Raw genomic sequence first — 24,546 nt, 5'->3', positions numbered from 1 at the left:
GCAATCTAGTCCCACACACTGCATTTAATACCAGTTATAGAAAGGTCACATACACTTAAAATAATAGGAAAGTTATTTCTGGAAGTGGGAACAACTGTCTTTTTTTAAAATGGAATTTAATTTTAATATTTATTTATTTATTTATTTATTTATGTATTTATTTAGTAAGTACAACCTTCTAAGCAATATAAGTCACCAAGAAAAAAAGGAAAGATTTGGTTTCATAAAACTTTAAAACTTTTCCACATCTGGAAAACACCTTAATAGACCATTCACACAAATTGATGAAAAATATTGAGAAAAATATTAAGGGCCTAGCAGATAAATGAGCAAAGGATGGAAACAGAAAATTCACAAAAGAGGAACTATTACAGCAAGCCAGTATATACAAGTAACAAATGATGCCAATTAAAATGACAGGCAAGTGCCATTTTTTAGCCCATGTTCCTCAGATATATGATACCTAATACTGGCCAACACATCGTGAAACAGGCTCTCTCATTCTGGAGGCAGAATGTAATTATGTGCAACCTTTTTTGAAAGCAATTGCTAATGTTAATCAGTAGACATGGAATAGCCATGCTCTTTTAATTCAGAAATCCCAATTGTGAGACCCTATCACAAGGCATCAGGCAGCTCTTCGTGGCAGCATGAATGTAACCACCAAAACTGGAAGCGATGGAAATTTCCAGCAAAAAAGAAACACATTGGGGTGCCTGGGTGGCTCAGTCAGTTGAGCGTCTGACTTTCGGCTCAGGTCGTGATCTCGCGGTCTGTGAGTTCGAGCCCCGCGTCGGGCTCTGTGCTGACAGCTCGGAGCCTGGAGCCTGTTTCAAATTCTGTGTCTTCCTCTCTCTCTGCCCCTCCCCCGCTCATGCTCTGTCTCTCTCTCTCTCTCTGTCAAAAATAAATAAACATTAAAATTAAAAAAAATACATTAAGGTCACTCATTGGATGTAATGCAGCCATGAGAATGACAATTATGAAAATTATGTAGCAAAATGAAAAATAATATATAATGTTAAATTTTAAGGTTTAAAAAATGTTTTTATTTATTTTTGAGAGAGAGACAGAGAGAGAGAGACAGAGTATGAGTGGGGGAGGGGCATAAAGTGAGGGAGATACAGAATCCAAAGCAGGCTCCAGGCTCTGAGCTGTCAGCACAGAGCCCGACGTGGGGCTCAAAAGTGTGAACTGCCAGATCATGACCTGAGCCAAAGCTGGACGCTTAACTGACTGAGCCACCCAGGTACCCCTAAAGTTTGTTTTTTTGTTTTTTTGAGAGAGAGAGGAACAGAGAGAGAGCAGGGGAGGGGCAGAGAGAGAGGGAGAGAGAGAATCCCATGCAGGTTCTGCGATGTCAGCACAGAGCCCAATGCAGGGCTCGAACCCATGAACCCTGAGATCATGACCTGAGCTGAAATCAAGAGTCGGACACTTAGCTGACTGAGCCACCCAGGTGCCCCTGTAATGTTAAATTTTCAAAGCAGGATACAAAAATTGCAGATAGGTTATAAGTACAAATACAACTGTGTTAAAATCCATAGGACAAACACACCTTAATGGAAAATATAAAAATAATAGCTTCTTGTATTTGTTATATTATCTTTCTATAAAGGTTTAATTTTGTTGTAAATGAATTATAGGCTTATTGTGGAAAACAAAACAAAACAAAACCCAGCAATACAAACTTACATTAAGTAGAAGAAAAAGTCTCTGTCCTATTGTTCAGTTACAGTCACAGCTTGTTGTGCATCACTTCCTGTAACATGTAACATCATATCATATACCATGTTTTTTTTGTACAAATAAAATCATACCATGTATACTGCCTATAATTTTTATTTCAATTGACAATCATCTCTTGCCTCAATTCATGGAAAACCTCTTAGCTGGTCTCCCTGCTTCCACCCTTGCCCTGCTTCAGACTATTCTCAAAGTGGCCAAATGAACCAAATAAAAAGCAAGTTTACTTTATTTTCTTTTAATGATTGCATGGTATTCGGCTGAATGAATAACACCATAATTTATTTAAACAATCCCCTATTGCTGAAAGACATTTAGCAGTGAACATTCTTGTACATATACATTTGTGCACCTGAATATCTACTAGGAAAATTCCTAGAGATTTTATAAGTCAAAGAATATGAACATTGAAAATTTTGATAGACGTTTCCAATTTGACCTCTGAAAAGATTATACTAATGTACACTCCCAGCCAATGGTATTCTATAGTTGTGCGAATGTTAACAGTGGATGTTATCAACCGGTTCAGCTTTTATCAATCTCATAAGTGAGAAATGCTGCCTCACTTTAGTTTAATTTCCATTGACTTCGTTACAAATTAAATGAAACATCTATTTCTTTATCAGTCATTTGTTTTTCTGTGAGCTGCGTTTTCATATTTTTTGCCCATTTCATTCCAGGCCCATTGGTATTTTTATGGATTGAATAGAGTTCTGTATATTGAGGAAATTCCCTTCTATCTTGAGCTGCAACCATTTTCTACATTTTTCTTTTGTAAATTTTTTTACAGTGTCATTGATGGTGCAGAAAGTTTTAATTTCTAACGAGTAAAATTCAATATTTTCCTTTTTTCGGGTTTTGATTTTCATGTCCTGCTTAGACAGACCTTCTCTACTCCAAGATTATAAAAAATATTCACCAAATGCTTTCATCGAGTGCCTTTAGTTATTGTATTTTTTTAAAAAATATTTTTAATGTTTATTTATTTTTGAGAGAGAGAGCAAGCAGGGGAGGGATAAAAAGAGGGGAACAGAAGATCCAAAGCAAGCTCTGTGCTGACAGCAGAGAGCCGGATGGGGGCGCTGGAACTCGTGAATCATGTGATCACGACCTGAGCCAAAGTCAAAGGCTTAAGGACTGAGCCACCCAGGCGTCCCAATCATTGTATTTTTGATGCTTAAATTTGTGACCAAACTTGGAGCTTCTTTGGTGTAACCAGGGAGGCAGAGATTCAGCTCACTACTACGTACTATCTACTATCTTCAGGCTCTTTGGCTCCATTCATCACTTATTAAGTAGTTCATTTCCCCACTGAAATGGAATACTAGCTTTACCACCTACTAAATACTCTGTACACTTGGTCTATTTTTGAACTATATTATTTCCATTGATCGGTCTATTCCTGCACCAAGGCAAAAAGGTTTTCGTTTTATAATTTTAATATCTGAATATTTAGTATCAGAAGGGCTCGGTTTTTCCTGATTAATAACTGAAAATTTAAAATATAAAATAAAACAATAAAATTTACCTTCTCACCTTCCCCTCCAAGTGTGTCTACCACTTTCAGGGGTGTTTAAAAGAAAGCCGGGTTCTCCCAAGGAGAAACTTTTAAAACTGATACTGCAAGAAGAATTAAAGTGGTTCCGCTCGGAAGTGACAAATCTAAAGAAAAGTCACAGAATTACAAACCGGCAGTCTCCTCATTCTCAACTCCTCCTTCACCTCCCCTCGCTACCTTTGCCCACCCGCCGACGCCTGCCGCGCTTCCCAGCTTAGCCTCTAGGGGGCGCGACGGGACCCGTAGGCGAGTGGACCCGTTCTGACCTCTGGAGCGCCGGCAGGGCGGTCGTGGCGTCACGTCCGGTCCGGGCGGAAGTCCTCCCCTGGCCGACCGGGAAGTAGCTGAAGACTGGGCGATGGCAGTTCTGGAGGCCTCCCTCCGGGGCAGACCCGACGCCACGGTGCCCCCACGGTAGACCGGACCACGGTGGCGGGCACCGGGTTCCAAGGTGACGGGCGTCGGGGGCTGAGCCGGGGCCTTAGAAGGGAGCCTGGGAACCCTGACGGCCCCTGTTGCAGCCCCTCCCTGACTCTGGGCTGGTAAATTGCCTTTGCCAGCGCTGCCCCGGAAACGGGTCTGCCTGGTATCAGACCGTTCCTACAGGGAACGGCGCGGGCGAGGATTTGCCCCCTTGACTACACCAGCAAGGCAGGTGGTAGCCTCGGACCAGGGGCTCGAGGGCGCTGATTCTCCCTAACATCGCCTCCTCTCCACCGCCGCAGGGATGGAGGGGTCTAAAACGTCCAGCAGCACCATGCAGGTGAGCTTCGTGTGCCAGCGTTGCAGCCAGCCCCTGAAACTGGACACGAGCTTCAAGATCCTGGACCGTGTCACTATCCAGGAGCTCACAGGTCAGCGAGACCCCTGAAAAGAGGGTGGTCAAGATCGTGGAAAATGGACAGCTTTAGAGATGTAGGTCTTAAGGTAGCTATCTTTGTAGTCGGCCATAGACTCTCGCTGTATGAACCTAGGAAAGTCATTTCATCTCTCGGGCTCCCTATTTTCTCTTTGGGAACGTGAAGAAGTTCTGACACTGTATCCTTCTGAGAGCTTCCTATTCTAAGGAGAGGTCCTTAGTGTTCTGCTCCTGCTGTTTCAGAGTAAAGGAATGTGTGTGTATCATAATAAGCACCATTTGTTGAGGGCTTACCATATACCAAGTGCAGTGCGTGCATTACTTCATCTGTGCAACAGCCCCTACGGGAGAGTACAATCATCATTTTACACATGAGGAATTGAGGCTCAGAGAGCTTAAGTGACTTATCAGTGGCCAACAGCTGGCAAATGGAGGAGCAGAGTCTTAAGAAGTTAGAAAAGGAACAAAAAGGCTGAATAGGTAGTTTAAATAAGCTCAAGGGTCCAGAGTCAGCCTGCTTGGATTTAAATCATAACTCAATTACTAGCTGACTGACTTTTTGCAAGTTACTCTACTTTCTAAGCCCTGGTTTCTTGGTTTATCTGTAAAATGTAAAATGACCTCAGGATAGTTGTAAGGATCAAATATGATGAACATAAGTACTTAGGAATATACTGGGCAAATAGTACTCAATAAATGTTAGCTATTATCATTACTACCAATTTCTCTTTTTTGAGTAGAATTAACTCTAATACATTTTTAGCCTTTTATTATGGAAAATTTCCATCGTATGGTCAAGAGAACAGCGTAATGAACTCCCTTGTATCTGTGACCCAGCTTCAACAATTAGCCACATTCTGCCATTCTTGTGTTCTCTATATCTTCACTCACCTCCCATCCCCGCTCAATTATTTTGCTTTTTATTCTTTTTAAAAAATAAATTGGCATGTCTTTATTTTTTTATTTTTTATTTTTTTAATATGAAATTTATCGTCAAATTGGTCTCCATACAACACCCAGTGCTCATCCCAACAGGTGCCCTCCTCGATGCCCATCACCCACCTTCCCCTCCCTCCCACCCCCCATCAACCTTCAGTTCTCAGTTTTTAAGAGTCTCTTATGTTTCGGCTCCCTCCCTCTCTAACCTCTTTTTTTTTTCCTTCCCCTCCCCCATGGTCTTCTCGTAAGTTTCTCAGGATCCACATAAGAGTGAAAACATACGGTATCTGTCTTTCTCTGTATGGCTTATTTCACTTAGCATAACACTCTCCAGTTCCACCCACGTTGCTACAAAAGGCCATATTTCATTTTTTCTCATTGCCATATAGTATTCCATTGTGTATATAAACCATAATTTCTTTATCCTTTCATCAGTTGATGGACATTTAGGCTCTTTCCACAATTTGGCTATTGTTGAAACTGCTGCTATAAACATTGGGGTACAAGTGCCCCTGTGCATCAGTACTCCTGTATCCCTTGGGTAAATTCCCAGCAGGGCTATTGCTGGGTCACAGGGTAGATCTATTTTTAATTTTTTGAGGAACCTCCACACTGTTTTCCAGAGAGGCTGCACCAGTTTGCATTCCCACCAACAGTGCAGGAGGGTTCCCGTTTCTCCACATCCTCGCCAGCATCTATAGTCTCCTGATTTGTTCCTTTTTGCCACTCTGACTGGTGTGAGGTGGTATATGAATGTGGTTTTGATTTGTATTTCCCTGATGAGGAGCGACGTTGAGCGTCTTTTCATGTGAATTGGCATGTCTTTAAATGCACAAGTGTTAGCTGTGCTTTAAAACAATTTTTTTTTAATCTTTATTTTTGAGGGGGGGGGAAGTGCAGAGAGAGGAAGGTACAGAGGATCTGAAGCAAGCTTTTCACAGACAGCAGAGAGCCTGATGCGGGGCTTGAACTCATGGACCATGAGATTATGACCTGAGCCGAATTTGCACGCTCAACTGACTGAGCCACCCAGACACCCCTAAAAAAATTTTTTTAAGGTTTATTTGTTTAATCTCGACACCCCACATGGGGCTCAAACTCACAATCCTGAGATTAAATCGCATGCTCTCCTGACCAAGCCAGCCAGTCGTCTTTAGCTGTGCATTTTTGACAAAATGAATAACTCAGTATAACTCAGATCATGGTGATGTAGAAAGTCTCCTCATGTTCCCTCACTTTCATTCCTAGTTATTCTGGAGGAAAGGGGATGTTGACATTTGTTGCGGAAAACCTCAAAGTATATAATGAGCCCTCACATACCCATCACCTCCACAATTATCAGTGCCTATTTAATCATGTTTCATCTACAGCCCCATCTATTCCCCTCCCACCCTGGAGCAAATCCCAAACATAAAAATACTGTAAATGTTTTGGTAAATATTTTTGAAAGACAAGGTGTCTTTTTGTTTTTAATTTTTTTAATGTTTGTTTATTTTTGAGAGAGAGACAGAGTGTGAGCAGGGGAAGGGCAGAGAGAGAAGGAGACACAAAAGTCGAAGCAGGCTCCAGGCTCTGAGCTGTCAGCACAGAGCCCGATGCGGGGCTCAAACCCACGAACTATGAGATCATGACCTGAGCTGAAGTCGGACGCTTAACCGACTGAGCCACTCAGGCGCCCCAATAAGGTGTCTTTTTAAAAACACAGCCATTAGAGGCTCCTGGGTGGCTCAGTCGGTTAAGCATCGGACTTTGGCTCAGGTCATGATCTCACGGTTTGTGGGTTCGAGCCCCTCATCGGGCTCTGTGCTGACAGCTCGGAGCCTGGAGCCTGCTTTGGATTCCGTGTCTCCCTCTCTCTCTGCCCCTTCCCCTCTCACACACACACACACTGTCTCTCTCTCTCAAAAATAAATAAACATTAAAAAAAATTCAAAACACAATCATGACACCATATAGTGGAAAAAATTTAACAGTTCCTTAATCTGATTTTAATGGGGGCAAGGGGAAGAAGATAAGAGATTTCATCTATATGCAAATGGTACTTTAAGAAAAGGGTGGTGGGGCGCCTGGGTGGCTCAGTCAGTTAAGCTTCTGACTTTGTCTCAGATCCTGCTCTCGCAGTTTGTGCTGAGCTCAGAGCCTGGAACCTGCTTCAGATTCTGTGCTCCCTCTCTGCCCCTCCCCCACTCACACTCTGTCTGTCTCTCAAAAATAAACGTTAAGGACAAGGTGGAAGGCAGCACGTGGGTGCCTCAGTCAGTTAAGCGTCCTACTTCAGCTCAAGTCATGATCTCACGGTTCCTGGGTTCGAGCCCCTCATCGGGTTCTTTGCTGACAGCTCAGAGCTTGGAGCCTACTTGGATTCTGTGTCTTCCTCTCTCCCCAACCCTCCCACCCCCACTTGTGCTGTGTCTCTTTTTCTCTCTCTCTCTCTCTCAAAAATAATAAACATTAAAAAAATTTTTTTAAATAAATTTTAAAAATTAAAAAGGTGGAGGTGGGAGTGGTGATGAGAATTTGTTTTTATTATTTCCCATATTTTCATACACAACCTGGCTTTGTTAAGACTCTAACTCCGTATTTTCCTTGTCCTTAGCTCCATTACTTGCCACAGCCCAGGTGAAACCAGGAGAGACCCAAGAGGAAGAGGCTAACTCAGGAGAAGTATGAAACACTGGAATGCAAACTGGGTTTCTGCAGGGTACTTGGTGCTTCTAGAGTGCCCAGACTTTTGGAAACTCTGGTTAACAAGAGACAGTCTACATGATCAGGCCACTGTGGGTCAGACGTACACCTGAGGTTACAGGATTACTGACTGAGGCATCAGTTTAAAAATGTGGGGAGGGGTTTTTTATTTGAAGCAGAATTACAAGCCATTAGAGGTAGGAGGTGAGATGACCTATGTGTCCAGGTCATCCCAGGGCATGCCTGGTTTATGTCTATTGTCCTAGCTAATTATTAATATCTACTGCTCCACATTCTCAAAAGTGTCTTAGTTTGGACTAGAGTATGATTACGCTAGCCAGAAGGGATTGTCAGTATCAGAGAACATGTCATTTTTAAGCTGCGGTAACGTTAGTAATAATTTTCTTTGCTGAAGGTAGATGTCATAAGAGTTTGATGACATATCAATTATGTCAAAGTATCAAAAACCTATAAATCATCTACCTTGTCGTGTGCCATGGCAAACTTCATTGCAGTCTGATCTGCCTTTTTCCTTGTGCCATGATTTAGGGCCTTCTCTCCCCTACCCCTGACTGGTCAGTGTTGAGAAAATGCAGATTTAACCACACAATAACTACTGTCACATAGATATCACATGGTTTGCCACAAAAAATCACATGGGACTTGGCGTTTGCCTGTATGAGGGGTCCTTTCTTAGTGCACATATACCAAGGATTGGCTAGATCATACCCATTTCTTACGTCTCTGTGGTTTATCAGGTCCTGTGGTTATCAATCAAAGGTAAAGCCAAATGGTTCTGAGGCTCTTTGGGAAATAGACTCCCCCTGTAAGCTGCCAGAATTCTAATGCCCTCTTATTTCCTTCCCAGGAGCCATTTATTGAAACTCGCCAGGATGGTGTCTCTCGCAGATTCATCCCCCCAGCCAGGTGCCTACTACTCCTCAGCCCCCTGTTCCTTGCCAAAGGCCAGTAGAATTTTAATGGAACCCAGAATTGAGACCTGGAGCCAGGTGATGGAAATAAATCCTCATCTAGCCTTTTGGCTCTTCCAGAAAAGACGTATTCTCTTATACCTGGCCCGTCACCTTCCAGTATTGATTTTTTCCTGTAGCCGTTCACACAGTGGGAAGGGACGGTAGCTCTCATGACGAAGAATCGAGAAAAGTTGAGGGAGTGAATGACTAATAAGAGAGAGGGGCTCTTGAAAAGTTTTAAAATAGCAGATGTTGTTAGATGTTCAAGTTCTTACTCGTTGATGCATGTGAAGGCTGCTGGTGAGGGGTATGATATTTAAAAATGGTCTTTCCTGATTCTCCTTCCTTTTCTACTATAGACACACACACATGTCAGTTTTTGATGCCCCCTCTCCCTCCTTAGTCCATCCAGGCCAACCTTCGTGCTGAGTGCCCCTGTGGAAGACCAGCATGGCCTTCCCTTGGGAGAGAGGTACCCTTGGGAGGTCAGTCGGGCTAGGAGTGGGTATGCGCCTTGAGGCCCCTCAGCCAGTGCTTGAGGGTCTCTGCCACTGCCACTGCAGTAGGTGGAGTGGAGGAGGCCTCTCTGCTCCCTCATGTGGCCCGTGGGCGGGGGGCTGTCTGCAGGATGATGTCCACAGAAAGTGCCAACAGCTTCACTCTGATCGGGGAGGCATCTGATGGCGGCACCATGGAGAACCTCAGCCGAAGACTGAAGGCAAGTCAGCACTGTAGCAGCATCAGGCGGCAGGCCTGGCCGGGAGAGGGGGTGGCCGGGCAGGTAGCCTGGGGCAGGCCCTCCCCTGACTCTCTCACACCCCACGCTTCCAGGTCACTGGGGACCTTTTTGACATCATGTCAGGCCAGACAGATGTGGATCACCCACTGTGTGAGGAATGCACAGATACCCTTTTAGACCAGCTGGACACTCAGCTCAACGTCACTGAAAATGAGTGTCAGAACTACAAGTGAGTGCCTCTAGGACCAGTGCCTGGAAACGGAGATCTGGACCGTGAAGCTGTCACTGCTCGGAGACTGCTTGGCTCTTACCCAGGCGCCGTGCTCCGCTCAGGTAAACAGAAGGACAGGTTCCCCGCGGTGAGTGTATTCTGCCCGTGTCTTTGGCAGACGCTGTTTAGAGATCTTAGAGCAAATGAACGAGGATGACAGTGGACAGCTACAGATGGAGCTGAAGGAGCTGGCGTTAGAGGAGGAGAGGCTGATCCAGGAGCTGGAAGACGTGGAAAAGAACCGCAAGATAGTGGCAGAAAATCTCGAGAAGGTCCAGGCTGAGGCTGAGAGACTGGATCAGGAGGAAGCTCAGTGAGTGGTCACCCTGTTCCTCTGTCTCCCTTCCCACAAGGCTCCAGGAGAAGCAGCGGCTTCTGACTGAATGTGTCTGAGCAGTTTGTCAGCTGCAGTCGCCTGTCATTTGGTAGCATGTCTGCTCCAGATCCCACATACTGTTTGCGGGCCCTGCTTCTCAAGGTCTGTTGGGAGGGTTATGTGTGAAGGGTCAGCATGATTAAGTGAAAAAAGCATGTTGGTTGAATAGAGAGCAGAGAAAGAAGGGTTCTAAGTTGCATTGCTGCCCTGGGGGGAGCTGAGCTCGTTTGGGTAAGTCAGCCACCAAAGCTGGCATCCTCCTCTGGAAAGATGGACGTGTTGGCCTACATTCGTTCTTTCCCAGCCCAGAAATGTCACTGGTGATCTTGACCTGAGAGAACCCCCTGTGTAGTGGAGGAGACACAGTATCCACATTAACTAAAGTTGGGGGGAGTGATGGACAGAGAAAAAAGTTAATGTTTTCAAAGGAGTGAACAAGTTACATCGGAAATGGTGTATGCCAACTATACAGAAGGACAGTGAGTGCACAGAAGTGAAGTTTTGGAAGTTCACCTGTGGTCAGTTCCTGGAAGAAGCCACTCTTAACGCCCTGACCCCACTTCTGGAAAAAAATTAGAAATACAAGAGGCATTTGGTCCTGGTTTAGGAAGAGTCCTGTTTGCCTCTATCTTTTGCACGTGGGCAGCTGGAATTTGAGACATTTCTGTCCCTCGCAGGCAAAACAGCTAGGATCTGTATGTTCCTTTGAATGGGATCTGTGCCAAATGGAAAGGATGCTGTAACTAGGTCTAACCATAACCACTAGAATACATCGTTCTGGGGGGTGGTGAGAGAGAAATTCTAGCCCTGAACCTACAGCCTTCAATGGCCACCTTGCTGCTCACAGGTATCAGAGGGAATACAGTGAATTTAAGCGACAGCAGCTGGAGCTGGACGATGAGCTGAAGAGTGTGGAAAACCAGATGCGTTACGCCCAGATGCAGCTGGACAAGCTGAAGAAAACCAACGTCTTTAATGCAACCTTCCACATCTGGTAATGCGGGTTGGAGGGTGAGGAGTGCCCGGAAAGCACTGCACGCCTGCGCCTTAGCTGGTGACCGCCAAGCCGGGGTGCCCGCCTCCATGAAATAGGGCTGTGCGTCATCTCCCCATCCAGGTTGCTTTCATTCCTTGTGATGGGATAGACATCTCAGGGGGTTGGAATTCTAGAGCTTGGTGACATTCACTCTCCCAAGGAAAGGGAAAGATCTGAGCCCTCCAGCCCCGTGAAAACTTTGTCATCTGCCTGGTGCTGATTTCTTAACCCCTAGGGTCATTGATGTATTTATTCGACATTTCATCCATTTAACTAGTATCTGTTGAGTATCTCCACGTGGTAGGCACTATGCTAAGCGCCAGAAGGGCAACAGCAAACAACATGCGTTCTGCCTTCTGGTTGCTTACAGCCTTGTGGAAGAGACGGATACGTGACAGACTGTTGTTATGCGGTATGATAGCTGTAACCCTCGGGTGCTCTGGGGCCACCTAAAGACACTTTGCCCAATTTGGGAAGGCCGCATGCAGAGTTTTCCCCAGGGGAGGTTGATACTTAAGCTGAGGCACGAAGTGGAAGTTTGCAGAGGGAGGGGGCTTGTTCCTGGCAGAGGAACATCATGTGCAAAGACACGGAGGAACATGGGAGTGGGGCATCCGAAGAACTGAAAGGAGCTTATTGTGACTGGAGATGGAGTGTGAAGGGGAGAGTGACAGGATATGAAACTGGAGAGTGACCAGTTCCCCCAAGGACCTTGTAGGCCTCATTAAGGGATTTGGACTTCATCCAAAAGGCACTGGAAACCACTGAAGCATTTTAGGCAGGGAAGTGACATAATTACTTTTGCATTTGTAAATGATAGTTTCACCTGCAATGTGGGAGATGATGGGGGCGGGGCAGGGAGAGGACAGTGCCTTTGGTAAGGAGACTTGTCAGTAGGACTCTAAGCAGGAAAAGATAGAGCAGTGGCATGGAGTTTGGGAAAAAATGGACAAATGGAAGAGATTTAGGAAGTCCAATCAAGAGAGCTTGGTGGGTTGTTTTTTTTTTTTTAATTTTTTTTTAACGTTTATTCATTTTTGAGACAGAGACAGAGCATGAATGGGGGAAGGTCAGAGAGAGAGGGAGACACAGAATCTGAAACAGGCTCCAGGCTCGGAGCTGTCAGCACAGAGCCTGACACAGGGCTCAAACTCACGGACCGCGAGATCATGACCTGAGCCAAAGTCGGACGCCCAACCCACTGAGCCACCCAGGCACCCCGAGAGCTTGGTGGTTTTTGAGGGGAGGGAGCACGGAGAGAGCATTCAAGGGTGATGCCCCTGTTTCTACTTTGGCATCTGAGCACAAGGGGTAAAGATGACAGCTCACATTTGGACATATATTTATTTATTTACTTACCTACCTACCTATGTTTGTATTTGTTTAACATGTTGAGTTCATTTATTTTGAGAGAGAGAGTGCGAGTAGGGGAGGGGCAGAGAGAGAGAAAGAGAATCCCACACAGGCTCTGCACTGACAGTGCAGGGCTTGAACTCACAAACTGGGAGATCATGACCTGAGCCAAAATGAAGAGTTGGATGCTTAACCGACTGAGCCAACTCATGCGCCCCAGATGTGTATTTAAAGTGCCAAGTAGAGGGGCGCCTGGGTGGCGCAGTCGGTTAAGTGTCCGACCGGCTCAGGTCATGAACTTGCGGTTTGTGAGTTCGAGCCCCACATATCAGGCTCTGTGCTGACAGCTTGGAGCCTGCTTCAGATTCTGTGTCTCCCTCTCTCTCTGCCCCTTCCCTGCTCATGCTCTGTCTCTCTCTGTCTCTCAAAAATAAATAAATGTTAAAAAAAAAAAAAATTAAAATAAATAAAGTGCCTAGTGAGGGGCGCCTGGCTGGTTCAGTCAGTAGAGCATATGACTCCTGATCTCACGGTTGTGAGTTCAAGTCCCACGTTGGGTGTAGAGCTTACCTAAGAAAAAATAAAGTGCCAAATAAAGCTTACCATGAATCTGGAGATGAGGGAGATCTATACCAGCGTTTAGGTGCAAACAGGAAGTCTCAAAGTTGCCGAGTGTTGAGTTCTCCCTGTATTTTCTCCTGCCCTCCTGCCTTAGGCACAGTGGACAGTTTGGCACAATCAATAACTTCCGACTGGGTCGCCTGCCCAGTGTTCCTGTGGAATGGAATGAGATCAATGCTGCGTGGGGCCAAACAGTGCTGCTACTCCATGCCCTGGCCAATAAGATGGGTCTGAAATTCCAGAGGTAAGAAGTGCACCCCTTTCTTGGGGTGTGGCATGTCTTTGGTTTTTTTTTTTAAACGTTTATTTTTATTTTTGAGAGACAGAAATAAAGCATGAGTGGGGGAGGGACAGAGAGAGAGAGGGAGACACAGAATCTGAAGCAGGCTCCAGGCTCTGAGCTGTCAGCACAGAGCCTGACATGGGGCTCGAACTCATGGTCTGCGAGATCATGACCTGAGCCGAAGTCGGACGCCCAACCGACTGAGCCACCCAGACGCCCCCCGGGTGTGGCATGTCTTTGATGTAATTTGTATTTCCAGCCTGGTACTCTCCTCTGCTGCGGCAAGAACCCTTGTTCACAACACACGGAGAGTTTTCTGCCTGTGGAGACTCCCGTCGGCTTCTGGTAGAGACTCCCAGAAAAGTCGCTTTCCACTCATCAAGCAGTCCTTGAGCTGCATGACCGTAGCTGTGGTCCCCAACCCATTGTCTCCAGGACCTTGGGGGTTCCTCCGGCTGTTTTTAGCTTTTGTTTTTTTTTTTCAGCCTAAACCAAAACCTACATTTACCTGTGAAAGACCCCCAGACAATTATGTAATAAATGTAGTTCAGTAAACAGAATCTTTTAAACGTGGGAGTCTATGGGGAGATGAGAGACAGAGGTGGAAATAGTAAAAGTAGTCCTTGGATAGGATGAAGCATGAAAATCACTGGGTTAGAACATTTCAATAATCGCTTCAGGAGGAGCCCTGTATCCACCTCTGTATGCGTCTCCATTTTAGGTATCGACTTGTTCCCTACGGAAACCATTCATATCTGGAGTCTCTGACAGACAAATCTAAGGTACTCTGGGGAGCCCCATCTTCAGTGGGATGCAGAATCCTGGTACCTCCTGACAAAATGGTTTGCTTTTGATAATAGCATTTCTTAGTTTGTTCCTTAGGTGGAGGGGTCTCATGATCCTATGTCTTGTTCAATGCCTTGTCTAGTTCAGGATTAGCTCTTTGGGGCCTACGGACAAAAAGTAGGTTTTTACAGTCTGTCGAAAAGGGCTAAGGGCAGATCAGAGGGGGATGTGTATGGTAGGCTAGGAAAGGAGTCACTGTGAGGTATTTAATACATCTCTGGTGATAAAACAGTTCCTGGGCATTGCATTTGCCCAGGATTACTGCTTCCAGTGAAATACAGACAAACAGGACTTGAGAAATGGAGAGTCTTGGGAACACTCTCTGGTAGCCTGTCTTGGTGCCACACCCTCAGCCAGTTCTCTCTTCTTGGGCAGGAGCTGCCATTATATTGTTCCGGGGGGTTGCGGTTTTTCTGGGACAACAAGTTTGACCATGCCATGGTGGCTTTCCTGGACTGTGTGCAGCAGTTCAAAGAAGAGGTTGAGAAAGGCGAGACACGTTTTTGTCTTCCTTACAGGTCAGTATTCCCTAATGCTCCATGAACCTAGAGTAGGACCAAATAGAGCATAACCAAAGGGACAGTAAGAATGGAGGCAAAACATAGTCTAAATGGTAGGAAAGCAAAATCTTGACACTGATGGGCAAAGAGTGATTCAACACTATAAGCAGGACAGAATATGACCATCTGGTCACATATTCTCTTCGGTGCTCTGGGGGATTTTCTTAGCACAGAGCTCAAGCTGGCTCTCTAATTTCAGGAAGCTTTCCTTTTAAGCCCTTGGAAATACATAGGAATGCTTCCTTTGGTCAAATGTTGTAGGAGCCCAGTGATAGATGCAGACCTTAGTTCAAGAGAACAAGGCTGAGCTGCTTCTGTCACCCCAAAACAAAGCATTTCTTTTCTCCTGCCTCCCTTCTCTCCCCATGAGTTCAGGGATGCCTAGGAAAACAGTCAGGGGTACTGTAACCCTCACTTACCCTCTGCTCCAGGCTTCTCATTTGTTTGGGTGTGTGTCCTGTCCCTGTACTCTGCAATGACAATGAGGCTCTTGTGACAGCCTTCTTGATGTTTGGCTTTTAAGCAAATCCAAAATACACTACCATTCCTCGCCAAGAGTTCTTTAATAGATAAAATGACGTGAATGGTCCCATGATCAAGTCCCTGCCCGTTTGCCTGAACTGACTTAACTCGGATCTCAGTTACTAATGAGCTCTGCTGTGTGCATCTGCAGGATGGATGTGGAGAAAGGCAAGATTGAAGACACAGGAGGCAGTGGCGGCTCCTATTCCATCAAAACCCAGTTTAACTCCGAGGAACAGTGGACAAAAGCTCTCAAGTTCATGCTGACGAATCTTAAGTGGGGTCTTGCTTGGGTATCCTCACAGTTTTATAACAAATGACTTTTTTTCTTAGGGAGATGTTTGCCTTAAAGGCTTTAAATTTTGTTTTGTTTGCAAAAAAAAAAAAAAAGTTTTAAATTAAATTCGGGTACTATTAACAGCACATGTTTACAATACCAAAACAGAAAAAATCTACAAAAGCCACTTTATTTCAGGATATCATGTGACAGATAGTTTCCAGGGCTACAATGTGTCATGTACAGCTATCAGCCTTTGTCATAGGTTTGACTCTTAACCCCAAACCTTCCTTTCCCTCTCTCCCCTCAAAACAACTAATTTAAAATTGTTTTTGTTTTTGTTTTTGTTTTGTTAACTGAGTTGAATTGAGATCAATGTGTTTTCACTGGGTTTTATCTCTCTCAACTTCCTGCACTTACAATATGAAATAGAAACTTTTGTCTCCACTGAGACGACGAGATGTGTGAGACGTACAGCTGGATAACGTGAGAAAATGACACATAAGCTTTGGTCACCAGATGATGTGATCAGAAGCTTGCTATTTAACACTTGTCCTCACTTGCTTCCAGTGCTGAATGCCTACTCTGCTCTCTGTTAGAGATATGAAATGGTGTTTGATATTGTTTGAGACATTATGGAGAGATTTAATTATTTGTAATAAAAGATTTACTGCAGTCTGATAACTGCCCAGAAGTGCACTGCTGGTTTTTTTGTTGACTAAAATAGAGCACTTTGTATCCTGGGAGTATTGAGTTCAAGTGCAGGTATGTGAAAGCTCTGTTGAAACATGTTTAGAGATGGATTGGTGTTAGTTTTAAAAAAGACTAATGGCAATAGACAGCTGTGGAGGAAGCCCTATTTGTGTACATGTCAATGACAGAACAGAGATGTTAAACTAACTTTAAGGGGAAATAAAGGCTGCCTCCTTGATGCTCAGTCAAGGTCACCCAAACAGTCTCGGTTTTCAAGCCCCTGGTTAACACTAATTTCCACATCCTATGTTCTCTTTCAGTGAAATGAACAGTTAAGGAAAAGCTATAAATACCTTGTTAAACAAAAACGAACCAACTTCACTAATGTTCTATCTCCTCCCAGCTCCTTGACATTTTCAGTCTGATACAACAAAAAGGACATGCTTGTCAACTTTAACTCTTTGTCCGATGCAGAAAAGCGCACATGAAGTTGGAACACAAAACATAGTCCAAAAGATACTTGGAACTTTTGTACCCTGAGTTGAAGAGTAAACAAAAGGAGGGATAAGCGCAGTGGTGAAGGCTGTTGAATACTTGGCGGGTGGAGCCCGCCTCACGTGTTGGAGGAAGTGGCAGCCCGCAGAGCTCTGGCCTCCAGGTGGGGGGGGACAGGCTGTCGCCCTGGAGTGTTGGCACCCACGCTGTGAGTCAGGATTGCGTAAGAGAACTCAGCGATGCTTTCCAGGGTAATGCCAGTGATGCTCTGCAAATGCTCCACAACCTTCAGAAATAGACGGATTTTTTTTATTACTAAATAATCTCCACGTGTTTTAGTGCACAGACACATCGCTCATGCTGTTCTCTCAAGCCAGATGTAAATTTTTTCATTTCTCTGAGTTTACCGAGATGATTAAATCCAGATCCCAGTGTTTGCCAATGGCCAAATTACATTAGGATGGATACCTTTACCCTGATAGTGTTAGCCTGGAAAGTTTCTGCTAGACATCTCATTGTGCTGGAGATAAGGTCTGTGAAATATAAATGGGACACTTGTGCCTTGACATTGTCTTCTATTTGGGACGATATACTTATTGGACTTGAACATGATAGTGGGTATTGTCAGAAAGGGAAATGAACGAGCTGAACACGGACCTCCATTTCCAGCTCCATAAGGGAAAAACTGGAGAGCGCTTTTCAGACCTCCTCTAGCATTTCCTCTCCCAAATCCTGCTTATTCATCCTAATCCTAGGTCTTGACTTATCATTTAGAAGTTGTCTTTTCTTTTCCTTTAACTGATGGGAGAATGCTTTCTATTAAGTGAATTCTGACCGTGCTGGTCCTGCTCAGTGGTGCGTACCTGGCTCCAGCACTCATGGTTTTGGATGAAAGCACTTGCCGCAATGATTCCTACTCCCAACAGCATGAAGTCTTCCTTCACTGAAGCAAACTTCTCCCTGAGTGATTAAAACCATATTAATTTTGGAGCTAGAATGAAATTTGATCTTCCAAACCCGAGGGTCATGGAACTTCAACTAAGAGTTGTTTATGTTGATCATCTTGGACTTTTTGAGATATGGAAGGAAATGGCCAAATAATAGCTAATTGACCCCCTCCCCAGCCCAACTGGGATTAAAACCTGAGCCTTCTGACTCGTTTATGGGCCTTTTGTTGTCCCATCGGTCTTCCTAACAAATGTAACTGTGAGTCTTTTTACCAGTCTGACTTTACAGTAATCAACCACTTTTGTCCAAGTTGCAGCCCTGTGACTATAAGGGCCGTCCAGTAATCTCAAATTTAAGCAGCCATAAAGGAAGAACTAAGAAAGAAAGTATGTTAATTACCTGAAGTCATTTAAATTTAAAACGAAATACTTCAGAGTTTTGCTGATTGGGCTTAGTCATCTGCATCCAAGCAATACTGGAAGTTAATTAAAAACAGGTAACCTGTGCAGGTTATCTGTGGCCTGGATGCCTTACTGGGGAAATTCCATTCCCATGGTATGTTCTCGAGGTATGTTCCTAACTCGCTATTTCTGGAAGAGGCCTACCCTAAAGGAGTTGCCTTACCCTTGCAGCTGACTGGGTATGGAGTTTTCAATTGAAGCCCTGAGCAGGCTCTCATATACGGGTTCGTGCAGGAGATAGACAAGGTCGAGCAGGGTCAGGCAGGTTGCATGCAGCTGTGTGGCTGGGACCAAACAGCCATTGTATCCTAGATGGGGTGTGGGCATGGTAAAGCACATTAAGTGCATCTTCTCTGACCATAATCACCGTTGTCATGTGACCTAAAGCTCTTGAGCTACTGATAATGAGTTCTGTAGGAAATCTCTTTAGTTGGGAGGTCAATTTTATTTTATTTTTATTTTTTTGGAGGTTGATTTTAAAATGTTTATTTTGAGAGAGAGTGTGTGTGTTCGAGCAGGGGAGGGGCAGAGAGAGAGAATCCCAAGAAGGCACCGTGCTGCCAGTGTAGAGCCTGACATGGGGCTTGATCTCACAAACCATGAGATCATGACCTGAGCCTAAACCAAGGTGCCCCAGGAGGTCAATTTTAAAGGATAAAGGGAGGGGTGCCTGGTGACTCAGTCCATCAAGCATCCAACTTTGGTTCAGGTCATGATCTTGCGGTTCACGCATTTTGAGCCCCATGTCAGGCTCTATGCTGACAGCTCAGAGCCTGGAGCCTGCTTCAGATTCTGTGTCTCCCTCTCTCTCTGCCCCTCCGCCCCCCCCCCCACTCTCTCTCTTTCTCTCTCTCAAAAATAAATGTTAAAGAAAAAAAGGATAAAGGGAGAGGTAGAGAAATCTCCATCTACAGTATATATACAGATAAGAGTATATTTGTTTGTTCCCATCTTATCTCATACCTCTCTAGAAAATCACCTCTTTGATCCTACAGCAAGAGTGCCTAGTGAGTCCAAATAGAAGCCAGGTGCTGAGACCTGAGTTTCCTTCCCTGACAAGTACCAGAGGGGACACTTGACTGTGTCCCCAGTCTTCCTGCTCCCCCCCACCCCCAACTTCCTGCTGTTTCTCACTGGCAGGTTCTTTCCACGGCTTCCAAACCTCTGGGCACATTCTTGTTGCCTTCTATGGACGACTCCAACCCATACTCTCTGACACACGTAATAAAGTACCTAAAACCTCCAGAAGCATCTCTACATATGCCAGGGGAGTAGGCAGATTGATTTGGAAGTTCAGGGACTTCAAAACATCAAGCTCTGACTCCAGCAGTTCCTCCTTAGTGTGCACATACCCCAGAGACTGGAGGAAATTCAGGACTGTAACGTTGCTGATAATCTGAGCAAAGAAAAACAAAACAGTGAGAGGGAGAGAAGGGTGTCAGAATAAAGGTCATACATCTTGGCACAGTATACAAAGCTTTTCACAATCCAGCCCATGCCTTCATCGCGTCTTCTCTCTTAGTAATTGCCCCTTACGCCCCCACGCCGTCGTATAGGATTACTTGCAGTTTCTGAGCCCGTCCAGCTCTCCAGGCCTGTATGCGTGCTGTTTCCTATGTCTGGATCTCCCTTTCCTCCCCCTCCTCTCTCCCCACTTTCCTTAACTCCTCTCCATCTTTTTTAAGGACCTTCCCATCTCCTGCCCATACCCCCTTCAAAAAGTCATGGTCTCTAAATATACTTCCTTGACTCTCCAAGGCTGTGGGTGTACATTCATAGCCATCTGTATTTACACTAATCAGAGCACTCTCCCACATTATTTGCCTGCATGTCTTCTCTCATTGGATAATAAATTCCTTGAGATCGCAGGCAATATGTTTAATGTTGTACCCATGGCACCTAGTGCAGCATCTGACCATAGAAGACAGTGAACATTTGTTGAGTGAATGTTTTACTATACAGGCATTGGGTAGGGGTATGGAAACATTTTATCCCCTATAAATGTGACCATTTGTCTTTAATACTGATAGGTCTGTTGGTAATTCAGGCACCTTATGTAAACTGTCCTTGAGTCCAAGGGGAGGAAAGGTGACCTGTATGAATGGTGGCATCTGTCCAGCAATTATACTTTGGGAACAGAACTTCAGGCTATTTAATAACTGCCTCTGTGTGACTGTGCGTGTGTGTGTGTGTGTGTGTGTGTGTGCATGTGTAGGAGGTATGCCTAGGAAGCATAATCACACTCTGGAATTTCCACAGGAGTAGTAACACCTAGCTTGGGAGCAGGTTTCTCACAGTCACCTTTGGACGAGCTGGTTTCTCCTAACATTCAGGTGTCCATGAGAGACCCCAGTTCCTTACTTTGTAGTGGAAGGAAAGTTTGCTCGCCAGTTGAACACATGACACAAGACGCAGGATGAACTTGTTGAAAAGCTGTTCTTTCAGAGCTTTCCAATTCTGAGGCTCCGTCTTCTCTCTCAGCTGGGTCGTGGCTTGCCTACAGATATTCTCTGCCTGCTTAACCATGAACCTGTAAGGAAGGGCAGGGGAGAGTAAACCATCCGCACTCACTCAAACTAAAGGGAGTTTGTGCTATCGAACTATGCTATATCTCCTCCTCTCCGATATCAGTCCCTTGGTGAGACATGTGCATTTGTAAGTAACAGAGGGTGTAAAACCAGGCCTCATGGTAAGGGACAACTGTACTTTTTTAAGACTTGGAGACATTAGCTATTCTGAGAGGTACCACTCACAAAGACCTATGCTCAGGGCTTTACCTTTCTAGGATTTCTACAGCCTGGTAGCTCACGGATTTCTCCAGACACCATTGTTCAGACAGGAGAAAAACAAACTCTGCCAAAACAGAAAAGAAGAGCCTAATTCACAAGGTGCAACCAAAACCACTCCGTGAACTCCTGGCATTGTGTAAAAGCCACGAGAGGGCCGAGGGAAGAGGGTCAGGGGCTGAGAAGGGGGAGACGGGAACAACACAAGCTGAGCTTAGTTCCCTTTCCTGCCAACAGGCAGATCCAAGCGGACAGAGCCCCCTTGGTGACCCTTGAGCCTTCCTGTGGGTCTCAGCTGATAAAAGGCTTGGCCAGCTACACACAAACATACCAGCTGGTCCAGTTGGCCTCTACACCATGCTGGGAACCTCCAGCTTCAAGAGAGATTCTTGGATGGATAAAAACCCTAACCCCTATATTCTGTTTTCAGTGGAATGTTGACAGGAACAGAAAAGTCCCTCCTGGAGCTTCAATACTCTTCGTAACAGTGTTTGTTTAGTAACCACCCTCTGGAGAACTCCCATTGCTTTACAAACAGGATTCACCTTACAGCTGGACACCATCTCTCCACCACCCGTTTGTTGGGTAAATCTGCAGTGGCTGAGCCTGTCCGCAGGAGCAAGTTTGTTACTGGGGAGTGGCTTGTTTTGAAGAAATATCCCCTACGTCAGGGACCACAGCCCACTCTGTGAGGGGGGCAAGGGCATTGGGAAGATGGGAAGGGCAAGATACCTTGGCAAAATCTTAGGCCGCCTCTGTTTCTCTTTGAAAGAACAGCCCCAGATAGAATTCTATTTAGTTTGCATTATCATTAGAGGGTGGAAACAAGGGTAAATGTTAGTTCTCAACAAAGAAAGCTCCCACAGAACTTGGGACTTTTAGCGCTGGTTAGCAAAGAATTATGCATAGTCAAATGACCATGTGTCTTCAGAGAAAATTTGCCTTTCTTAGGCACATAAAAGTTAAGCTGGCGCAAGACAGTTGAACAGTCTGCCCAACACATGTTACACATATGTACAAAGCCTGGCTGTTATAGAAACTAAAGCCCTGCTAGCAGTGCCCAATGCAGAAGATAATTAGTTTAAGCAATTAAGCAAAATACCCTAGCACACGGAACTGTGTGTTATTAGTCCTTTTGTTTGCTGGAGGTTAGGCCTTACTTCTTCGGTGTGTGTGTGTGTGTGTGTGTGTGTGTTTGTGTGTAGTTGTTTGGGTTTGGTTTGGGACTGAATTATCTGGGCAGTTGTTTCTATTTTCTAGTTTAATTTGCCAAGCAAACTGAGCTAGGGTTAGATGCAATAGGTGATGGTTACGCTTTCCCTTCCTGCTGGCTCTCCCTCCAGCACTTAAAAACATACATCATTTACCTGAAAGACCCTCCCCTTCTATCCTCTTAAGCTAGTTTTGCATCACTGTTAACTTTCTTGAGAGCCTTTGCTCAAACCTGCTGCTTCCACTTCCTCGTGAATTCCCTGACGTTCTGTGGTTTGGCTTCTACTTTTATCAGCTTGCCGGAATGATGGTCTCAAAGGCCAGAGAACAGGTCCAAACTGTTAAACATCATCACCTTTTTGCAACTTTCAATCCCGTCGTTCATATCCCTGAGGCAGCTGACATTGCTGACCATCGTCCTTCTTGAAACTCTCCTCTTGGCTTCCAGAGGTGCCTTGGGTCTGTTCCTATCTCCCTATTTTTAAGAATTTCCTTCATGACTCTTCTCCCTACTCCAGTTGCCTGAACACAAAATGTTTCCCAAGGGAGGAAATGTCTTTGACCTGCTTCTCTTTTCTCCCTCTCAGACTCATTCTCTACCAGTTTCAACAGTATCACTATGGAGATAACTCCAAAACCGTTATCTTTAGTTCTGACCTCTCTTCTGACTTTTTTTTTTTTTTTAATATCTTACTAGAAACCTTCCTTTAGAGGTTCTACAAGCACCTGAAACTCAGTGGATCTGAAACCAAAGCTGTTCTCTTTCACAAACAAAAGTCATGCCCTGTTGTATTATTTTTTTACTAGATGTCTGTATTTCTCTTAATGGCACCACTATATTCCCATTCTCTTAGACTCAACCCTTTGGCATGGTCTTCTTTGCCTTCTCCACCTCTTAAATTCACCCACGGCAGAACCCAACATTTTGTCTCTGAAATGTTTTTAATCCATCCTCCCCTGCCATTCCCTCTGCCCTATTGCCTAAACTAGTGACAGAAGATTCCTACTGGTCTACCTCTCCCCTATCCCTCCCTACTCCACTCCATTCTATACATCGCAGCCAAAATAATTTTTTCTAGGGGGAAGGTTACAGTCATATCACTCCCCTATTTGAAAACCTTCAATGCCTTCTTGTTTTCCTACTAAGCCAAGTATAAACAGTCCCCCACCCCGGCCCTTGGCATTCAAAGTCCCATATGGAATGTCTCCAAACTACTTTTCTGGTCTTAATTTCAACTCCTCCCCCACATGCTCTGGACAACCTGGACTTAACCACTGTACCCCCACTCACCCTAAGCTTCCCTGTTTCCATGGCTTTACTCAGGTTAGCCCCTTTTGGTAGAAATGCTGCCCCCCTCCCTCCTCCACCTTCATCAACCAAAACCTCATCCTGCTTTGAGGTCTACCATGCCTGGAGAACACTCTTAAATCTTCCTAACCTCACCTCACACTATCGCTCCTTTCCATCCCCAGAAAGCTTCTTTTATCTGCTGTGTCACTTAACTAACAGTACCTGTACCTGGTCATTTACAGATTTGTTCTAATATCCTCTAAAGATTAGGCATGGTTTGAAAGCAGGGGCTGAATCTCTGTTTTGTCCTTCTGTCCCAAGCGGTGCGGGGAAGCACTCTACATGGGTTGAAATCAAGGGTAGGGTGCTGGTGTTATCTTGTTCATCACTGTATCCCCTGTACCTCGCATATAGTGGTTACTAACGACACTTATTTGAATGAAGAAGGCAAACAGAACCTCCAGGCTGGGGTGCCTCCCAGACAGGTGCCCCAGTCTCCCACAAAACCATCTCCCGGGCCCTGGGTCCACACCCACGATCCGGGTCTCCCTGAAGCTGCCCATCCGGCCGGCAGCCCCCTGCACGGCTCGCTCGTTCTGCTGCGCCAGGTGAAGCAGAGCGTCTTCGATCGTCTCTGTGGCAACAGCTCCAAATTGAAAGTCACTGAGGGAGGCCAATCTTGACCTCACAGGTTCCTGCATTTTCAGAAGCCTTTGGGGGCACCTGGACGGCTCACGGGATCCATAAACCGACCCCCTTAGCTTCACCCCAGTCTTCCGCCACACTCTGTCTGGGACTCCTCGTCCCCTTCTGTGTGCTTGTCTTCACCTCAAGTCTGAGGAAAACCCAGTTTCCCCCACTGCCTCGAGCCTTCTACAGCCCTTTCTCGCCCTAACGGCCACGGACCCCTCAGCCAATCAGAAAGCTCGGTTGGTTTGCCACCCCCTCCCCCTTCCCCTAAGGCCAAGAGTCGCACTCCCCTCGCGAAAGAAAACGCGGACTACAATTCCCAGAG

At 45.3% G+C, this 24,546-nt stretch overlaps 2 protein-coding genes across 4 annotated transcripts; one reads left to right on the top strand and one right to left on the bottom strand.

Moving 5' to 3' along the window:
* Nucleotides 1-3,602: 3,602 nt before the first annotated feature.
* Nucleotides 3,603-16,344, top strand: BECN1 (beclin 1). 2 transcript variants are annotated; one of them, XM_086687388.1, is made up of 13 exons: nt 3,603-3,755; nt 4,030-4,158; nt 7,699-7,766; nt 8,656-8,714; nt 9,165-9,233; nt 9,389-9,479; nt 9,593-9,729; nt 9,890-10,084; nt 10,995-11,141; nt 13,252-13,401; nt 14,162-14,222; nt 14,662-14,804; nt 15,520-16,344. In XM_086687388.1, exons 2-13 carry the CDS (start codon nt 4,032-4,034, stop codon nt 15,686-15,688), a joined length of 1,416 nt encoding a protein of 471 aa, XP_086543514.1. In that variant the 5' UTR covers nt 3,603-3,755; nt 4,030-4,031; the 3' UTR covers nt 15,689-16,344. The 2 variants fall into 2 exon arrangements, with proteins under 2 accessions (XP_086543514.1, XP_086543515.1); XM_086687389.1 differs by lacking the exon at nt 9,165-9,233.
* Nucleotides 16,345-16,827: 483 nt separating this feature from the next.
* On the bottom strand, nt 16,828-24,433 carry CNTD1 (cyclin N-terminal domain containing 1). 2 transcript variants are annotated; one of them, XM_025917628.2, is made up of 7 exons: nt 24,064-24,433; nt 21,020-21,095; nt 20,604-20,772; nt 19,476-19,638; nt 18,406-18,550; nt 17,697-17,793; nt 16,828-17,119 (listed from the first exon to the last, which is right to left on the bottom strand). In XM_025917628.2, the coding sequence occupies exons 1-7, from the start codon at nt 24,230-24,232 to the stop codon at nt 16,952-16,954; spliced, it is 987 nt and encodes a 328-aa protein (XP_025773413.1). In that variant the 5' UTR covers nt 24,233-24,433; the 3' UTR covers nt 16,828-16,951. The 2 variants fall into 2 exon arrangements, with proteins under 2 accessions (XP_025773413.1, XP_086543516.1); XM_086687390.1 differs by lacking the exon at nt 21,020-21,095 and having other exon boundaries at nt 24,064-24,164.
* Between the last annotated feature and the right edge of the window lie 113 nt (nt 24,434-24,546).

Source organism: Puma concolor, chromosome E1 (genome assembly GCF_028749965.1).
Source record: "Puma concolor isolate L17-30 chromosome E1, mPumCon1.1.hap2, whole genome shotgun sequence".
Classification (NCBI taxonomy): Eukaryota; Metazoa; Chordata; class Mammalia; order Carnivora; family Felidae; genus Puma; species Puma concolor.
Note: the sequence above shows the minus strand (reverse complement) of the source record. Positions and strands in the feature narration are given on the sequence as shown.